This window comes from Poecilia formosa, unplaced genomic scaffold (genome assembly GCF_000485575.1).
Source record: "Poecilia formosa unplaced genomic scaffold, Poecilia_formosa-5.1.2 Scaffold1338, whole genome shotgun sequence".
Classification (NCBI taxonomy): domain Eukaryota; kingdom Metazoa; phylum Chordata; class Actinopteri; order Cyprinodontiformes; family Poeciliidae; genus Poecilia; species Poecilia formosa.
This window is the reverse complement of record NW_006801277.1, coordinates 7622-14823: the sequence shown is the minus strand read 5'-3', so window position 1 is coordinate 14823 and position 7202 is coordinate 7622. Positions and strand designations below refer to the sequence as shown.

Here is a 7202-nt window from a genome sequence, read left to right as displayed (position 1 = left end):
TGGTTCCTACTGGTCTGGGACCAGTGGGGCCATTGGGACGGAACCGACCTCCTGGTTCTGGACTCCAGGTTGTGTTGCTGCCACCAGCAGCAGGTAAAGCAGAGGGCGTGTCATGCTGAGAGTCTGGTTTCATTGCTCTGCAGGGGGGCGGAGCTTCCTGTCAGGTAGTCAGTAACCTGAGCAGGGGGGCGGGGCTTCCTGTCAGGTAGTCAGTAACCTGAGCAGGGGGGCGGGGCTTCCTGTCAGGTAGTCAGTCACCTGAGCAGGGGGGCGGGGCTTCCTGTCAGGTAGAGTTATTTACCTGAGGATGTTCAGCAGGACATGGCTGAAAACTGATGGCAACTTTCCAAAGCAAACCTCTGAAGTAACAGAGTTACAAATTAAAGATTAACAGCAATAATTTAATTTAGGTTATATAACCTGTCAGTGAAAAAAATGAGGATCATTCTTCAGTCGTATTTTCACCACCAAATGTTTAACTCCAAGCTAAATATTTAACTAAACATTTAGCGCACTAGCCAATGCTGAAGGATAAGAGTTCTGTGCAAGGTTTTTACATTCAGAGATGCTTTACTCTTGTTGAGAAGTGTTTATCAGGCCGTCACCGTTCACATTTATGACATTAGAATGTTTCTTATTTGCTCCTAGAAGGCATGTTTAAAATAAATTAATTTTGGTTCCTCTATATTTATGGTTGAGCAAACATTAATGAAGTTATTAGAGTTTAACCTCATTGCGGTAAAAGCGTGTTCTTTATATTTGGCTCATTTAGACACCATGTTAAATAGTTAGCTTAATAGAAAAGTAACACTCACCCCATTACTTGTAAATAAAATCCATGCGTCTGTCACGGCCAGCAAACCAGCTTGCTGTGCTAAGTGCTAGCTGTTAGCCTCTCGTAGCGCTCATAGTTAAAGTCTTTAAAATGCCTCATAAAGTTCTTACTGGTCTGTTTTAGTGCGTCCAGATTTGATGTGGCTTTTCTACGGCCTGTTGCGGCATTTTTGACCAAAGGGTCACCTGCATGTCCTGAGGCATTTAAGGCACTTTGTAAAGTAGGAAATTAAAGTGAATCTCCAATAATACCAAAAACAACTCATTTGTAGAATAAAAAATAAATTATAAATAATATTAAATATAATTAAGACATTTTACACCTTTTCTTTTCAATTTTCTAGGACTAGCAGCAGGGATGGCCCTGCTAGCCCTGAGGCTTTAGCATTTTAGGCATGTTCTTATTTAGAAAAGAAATGTAATAATTTGTATTTTCATCTATTTCTAATACTGTATAAAATCACCTTAAGAAGCTAAAAGAAAACTGGCACAGTCTGCAGAATGGACCAGTTTTAGATAACCTTTTTGGGGGGTTTGGGAGGTATTTTGTTTTGAGATGCTGCAGCTCCAACTTCTGTCCACTAGATAGAGGCATTCAAAGGTCTGCATCCAACGACACACCTGTTAGGATGACGGAGGGACAATCAGCTGAGGACGGATGAGGGAGGGACAATCAGCTGAGCTGCTTTACTTCTTCAGCGGCCAGAAGGACTCTGGTTCTGTTCCTGGTTCTGGAGGGATCCATTATCTCTCCTTCAAAGGTTGGTGTCTGATTTCTTTCTGATTTTGCGGAGAATAAAACTGTAGCGCAGTTCTGGTGAACAAACACAACCAGAACTTTTTTTCTGAAGCTGCTTTTTCTGAAATGTTGGATCTTGACTTGTGAAGAGGTTCTGATCGGTTCGGTTCGTTGATTTTAAAGCTGCGGTTCTGGAGAAACAGGTTTAGATGTTTGCTGCTCGGTTCTGATCCAGATTCCGTTGTTTTCTATGTGTTTCGTTCAAGATTTTAATCATGAAATCAAATTTATTCTAGAAAAGTGTCTGACGAGTTCTGGAGCAGGTTCTGTCGGACCCAGTTCGGGTTCTGGTCCCAGGAGGGAACAGGGCTGACTGAGAAACGGTCCAATCAGAACCTTTCCTGTTCGGACTGAATGAGGGATGAATGTTTCTGAGAACGCTGAGCATTGAAGCTGAGAAAAAGTATAAAATTAGGAGAATAAACTCGTAATAATACGAGAATAAATCAGAGTGATATGAAATATTTAATCTTTTAACACATCAGCAGCAGGACTTTGTTCAGGTAATTTTGCACATTTTCAGGAGTTTGTTTCCTTCATTTTATTTATTTTTTATCTCTTTGTGTGGATCTCATACTTTGTTGTAGCAAAGTAAATAAAACAAACCGTCCTCAGTAATCTGACAGATTAATGTAGTCCTGATGACAGAAGAGCTCCGTCTGTTTTACAGAGAATATTTCTTCAGTCAGTCAGTAGATATTCCTGTCCAACTTGTCCCAACTTGTCCACTTGTCCCAACTTGTCCCATGGCATCTGCATCAGAACATCAGCAACTGTAGGTGGAACACATCTAACCCATAATCTCGTTCCTTCAGATCAGGATCCAAATTCCTCGGCTCAAATGTTTTCACAAACCAAAAAACACTGGATTTAAAAGTTGCACTTTTTGTCCTAATTTATGCTGGATTTGTGGTTGGGAAGGAGGAAGATGATGATATTCATGAAGATGATGAAGCTAATCATCTTCATCATGATGAAGAAGATAATGATGAAGATGATCTGTATCTGAGTCTCCAGAGGAATGTCTTCTCCGTGTTCCTGCTGACCCGGTTGGACTGGTGAACTGCTGGTTCTGACCGTCACACAGATGAACAGCATGCTGGTTGTTGTTGTTGTGACTCCAGGACCGGTTCTGGTTCTGGATCGTTACCTGACTGGCCCCGCTCCCAGTCAGCTGATGGCGCTCTGGAGGCAGAGCCGCAGAAACTCTGGAAACGTTTTTATTCATTTCTGGGCGTCGGGTTTCCAGAGATGTCAGGAAGCTGATGGTTCTGAGAGGATTCGGGTTCAGCACTCTTCATCTTCACTCTAACATCTGCAGAGCAGGAAGTAACTAGTTACTGAGTTATCTGAGTAACTTTTTGAAAGACCTCAAAGTGCCACGTTAGCATTAGCTTGTGCTAATACCATGTTGTTGCAGCGCTTTAGCATTAGCTGTCTTTGTGTTGGCGTAGTGTTTTAGCATTAGCTTATGCTAGTTACCATGCGATGGGGCTCTGTCGTCTCTGAACTTGATATAAACTTTAAGCAGCTCTGGGTCGTTTTCATGACTCTGGATCAGAACCAACCAGCAGAGGTAGAACCGGGTCAGGTGGTCCAGATGGTTCTGGTTGGTTCTGGTTCCCAGTCAGAGGTCCAGTCAGGACATGCTGGTTCTGGAGGAGCTGCTGGTTCTTCCTGGTGGATGGAGATCTACCAGAGACGGTTCTGGTTCTGTTCCTGCTGATGAAGTACTGAGGTCGTCTTGCTCAGCAGTTTCTGGTCCGAACCCGATCGGCAGACCAGAACCTTTCCTCACTTCTTCCCGCAGACGGTCTCACTTCCATGTTTTCCTTCCTCTTTGGATCCAGACAGAGGTTCTGCAAAAGGAGCTCGACCCGGTTCCAACTGTAAGCAGGTCCGATTGGCTCAGGAACAGGAAGTGGATCAGTCTAGTTAAACCACACACAGGTCACATGATCCAAACTTCATGTCTCTGTGAAGCTAAATAACCTTCTTTAAGTTTTAAAACTCTAATAACTTCATCCATGTTTGCTGAACCATGAACCGTCTTCATGGTTAATTATTACATTAATCCAGAGTCTGGCTGCACATCGTCACAGATTAAACCAGTCAGAGGAAAAACTCTGCGGTCTGTAGAGGGAACTGAAACACATCTTAATGTCTCTGGGTTCCCTGAACGCATCACACAGCCGGTTTAAAGAGAAACAAGTTCAAGTTTTAACTTTAATCAGAGCATTGCTTTCTATTACAATTTATTTCAAACGTGCTGTCTTGGAGCGAATGAGAAACATTTTGGTGTCATAAATGTGAAAATCACAGTGACGGCTTTATGAACACTTCTCAACAAGAGTAGAACAAAAACTTTCATACAATTCTTATTCTTCATTTAGCCAGTGAGCTAAGAGTTTAGCTCCTGAGTTGAACATTTAGTTTGAAGTTAAACATTTGGTGGTGAAAATACAACTGAAAATGTATCCCTGTTTTTTTTTTCTCTCACAGGTTATATAACCTAAATTAAATTATTGCTGTTTATCTTTGATTTAAAACTCTGTTACTTCCTGCTGAACATCCTGACTGTACCTGACAGGAGGCTCCGCCCACCTGCAGCTCAATGAAACCAGACCCTCAGCATGACACGCCCTCTGCTTTACCTNAAATGTCAGATGTTGACTTTGTTTGGTGTCAGACTACTTCCTGGACTGGATGGCTGCAAACAAATGTATTTAAATCTGTCAGTGCTGTTGCCGTGGTTACCCAGTGACAGGCGCTCCAGTGGTCTGGACTGGTCCTAGTGGATTTAAATGTTGGTTAACATAGAAGTGGTCCAGTTGGACCTCCAGGTTCCTCTGGCTGACCTGACCCGTCTGCTCCGTTCCAGATCTGGACCGGGCCAGAACCTCTGGACAGCTGGACCCGTCTTGAGAGACGGCGTCTTCTGGATGGACATGGAGGACGACTCGGACCGGACCAGCAGGCTGACCGGATCAGAACCGAACCCAGAACTGAGACTTCCTGACACCAACCAGGTGTGTTACCATGGCAACAGGTGTTGATATGAACGTTTCCTGTTCTGATAGAAGAGGAGAACCAAAGTTTGATTTTATGAATCTGAAAACAATGGAAATAAAGCAACAGAAAACAAAATCCTGAATGTTTTCTGATCAGAGTCCAATCCGACCAGCCAGAAATTTACAGCTATGATTTTGAAATGATGTGAATTAATATTTTATATGTGATGGAGCTTTAAAAACTAAAAACCTTAAAATGAATTCAGCAACGACTGGGATCCTTAAACATGTTTGGTAAACTGTCTGTGATGAGGCTGTAAATGTCTGACACTCTGGGATTAGACACATTTATATCTGTCTAGTTGTTCTGGCTCATATCAGAAACCACCACTGCCTAAAAGAGTTCAATATGATGCATAGTAAAGTGTGTCCTTCCCTGCCCGCCGTATCCCAGGATGCATTGCGGGCCGACACTTTTAAATTCTGGCAGTCGTGTTGTTAGGCCGTTGTCATCTGCATAGATAGAGTTTTTGTTATAATTTTTGAAAAAAGGTCATCAAAATATTAATTAAATAACAGCTAAATGTTTAGTCTTGTTCAGCTTGTGGTTGCTAGGCAACATATGCAGGTATCAGGATGGGAATAACCTAAACTCTAACTCGTCTGAAACTCTTCTTCTGCTCATGACCAGAGAGGCCGGCTCCTTCAAACGCCTGAATTTGGTTCCATACGTCACAATGATGCGACGCATCATTTAAATAATTCACCAATTTACCGGAACTCCTGTCGCTATAATGATTGTTAGCAAACATTCACCGTTAACAGTTTATTCAGTTTCTACAAACTCCAAACAGCCATGAAGTCACTTATCAGAAGGTTTGTTGTTCCGGTTGCTTAAAGAAAGAGAAAAACGTCTTGAATGTCGAACAAAGAACAATGACTCATCCATTTCTAGGAATTTCTGTTGTATTAGCAAATGTTAAAGTTTACTGATGAACCTGATGAGTCGACTTTACAGGCCTCAACCTGAACCTGTAATATCCGGTTATTAGCTTTGTAATTCCAGCCACACCCAAGAGTTTGTCATACCAGATTATAATCCAGCTGTGGTTTTTAAACATCCATATCATTGTTCTGTTCTGGCTTTTGGATCCAACTTGGTGAAACTGAACTCTGTTTCTCTCCAGGCTTTGGATCTTTGTGATCATACCGTCAGGTCAGTCTGTGAACACACTCCCTGTTCCTGTTGGGTTTCATATCAGCTCTGCTGTTGGTTTCTCGGTGTTTCTGGTGTTTCTGGTGTTTCTGGTGTTGCTGTGGTCTTCATCTCCTCCTCTGCTCTCCCTCAGTGACCTGCCAGGATTTCGTCCCAGGTTTAGTTGGTAAAAGTGCCGTGCTGCCCTGCTACTCTGGTTCTGCAGCTGAGAAAGTCTTCTGGAGGGACAAAGATGACAAGAATCTGCTGGACATCAACAAAGACACTCCCAACCCAAACCTCCAGCACCAGAGGTATAAAGGTCGAGTGTCCTGGTCCGAAACAGAGTTCAAGAAGAAGAACTACTCCATAATCTTGGGGAATCTGGAGCTGGACGACACTGGAACCTACGAGTGCAGCGTCGTCATTGATGGTGTGGGAACACACACCAAGATAAAGTTGGAGGGTGAGTTGATTTCTCTCAGACGTTACCTGATGCAACAGTTTCTGAATGTTTCTGTGGTCAAAAGGCTAATCTGCTGTTTCTTTCCCAGTGATGAAATCAGCAAGTTGTGTCTCCAGCAGTCGTATTGTCCTGCAGACGTTGGTCCTCTGTGCTCTCAGTCTGATCATCTACTGATGAGAAACTGATTAGAAACTGATCAAACCAGGACATGGAGTCACAGCTCTACAGTCTGGTCTCCATTTTATTTCTGTAGCAGAAGGTCAAGAGTTCATGTCAGTCCTTCAGAAACCACTGGAGCTGTTACTGATACAGAATCACCGTTAAGATTATTTATTTGTGGATGTTTTAAAAGAAGGGGCAGTAATAAATAAAATTTATTAAAATAAAGGATTTTTGAGAGTTTTAATTGAAGGAAACTTGAACAAACGGTCCAGTGATCCTGCTGAGAAGATTCTCTCACCGTTTGCTTTCAGCCTCTTAACGTGCACCTCCTTTGAAATGCCCCCCTGGGCAACCACCCATATACCCACATCAACGCTACTACCTAAAAAAGAGCCATAAAATGCACAATAATAATGATTTAAATAGTAATGTATGATCTCAGTGATCATTAAGGGATCAAAATGTGGTGAAGAGTGAGAATTTAAACCAGAAATAACAGCAGCACCAAAACAGAACCCTGAGGAACACCACATGAAACCTTATTTCACCATCAACATGTTTCATGTTAAGATGCCAGCTAAAAAGCTAGAGTGCTAGTTTTAAAGAAAGGGAACAAAAAGTCTCTGAAGAAGCCTCAGGTCACCAAAAGTGGGCGGAGCCACAGGAGGAAGTGACCCCGGCTCTTCCTGTAGCAGCTGGATGGATTTCTGCTAACAGAAACCAGGAGATCATCAT

The 7202-nt window shown here is 42.6% G+C and overlaps 1 protein-coding gene and 1 long non-coding RNA gene across 5 annotated transcripts; one reads left to right on the top strand and one right to left on the bottom strand.

The window, feature by feature from the left end:
• The first annotated feature begins 1487 nt into the window (after nt 1-1487).
• On the top strand, nt 1488-6684 carry LOC103132809 (myelin protein P0-like). Of its 4 annotated transcripts, none has more exons than XR_475633.2 (5): nt 1488-1595; nt 4515-4662; nt 5832-5860; nt 5994-6305; nt 6394-6684. XR_475633.2 is itself a non-coding variant. In XM_016667595.1 (4 exons), the coding sequence occupies exons 1-4, from the start codon at nt 5501-5503 to the stop codon at nt 6477-6479; spliced, it is 447 nt and encodes a 148-aa protein (XP_016523081.1). In that variant the 5' UTR covers nt 4984-5500; the 3' UTR covers nt 6480-6684. The 4 variants fall into 4 exon arrangements, 1 of the variants encoding a protein (XP_016523081.1); XR_475634.2 differs by lacking the exon at nt 1488-1595 and adding an exon at nt 2881-2962; XR_001661070.1 differs by lacking the exon at nt 4515-4662 and having other exon boundaries at nt 1508-1595.
• On the bottom strand, nt 2189-4217 carry LOC103132808 (uncharacterized). Its single transcript, XR_475632.2, has 2 exons — nt 3116-4217; nt 2189-2948 (listed from the first exon to the last, which is right to left on the bottom strand). It is a non-coding gene; the product is annotated as an uncharacterized LOC103132808 (long non-coding RNA).
• Nucleotides 6685-7202: the final 518 nt, after the last annotated feature.

Excerpts from the sequence above, each read along its gene's own strand:
- LOC103132809 (XM_016667595.1), top strand. The coding sequence starts at position 5,501 with ATGAAGTCACTTATCAGAAG. Across the intron at positions 5,521-5,831 it reads ATGAAGTCACTTATCAGAAG|GCTTTGGATCTTTGTGATCA; the intron begins GTTTGTTGTTCC and ends GTTTCTCTCCAG. Across the intron at positions 5,861-5,993 it reads CTTTGTGATCATACCGTCAG|TGACCTGCCAGGATTTCGTC; the intron begins GTCAGTCTGTGA and ends GCTCTCCCTCAG.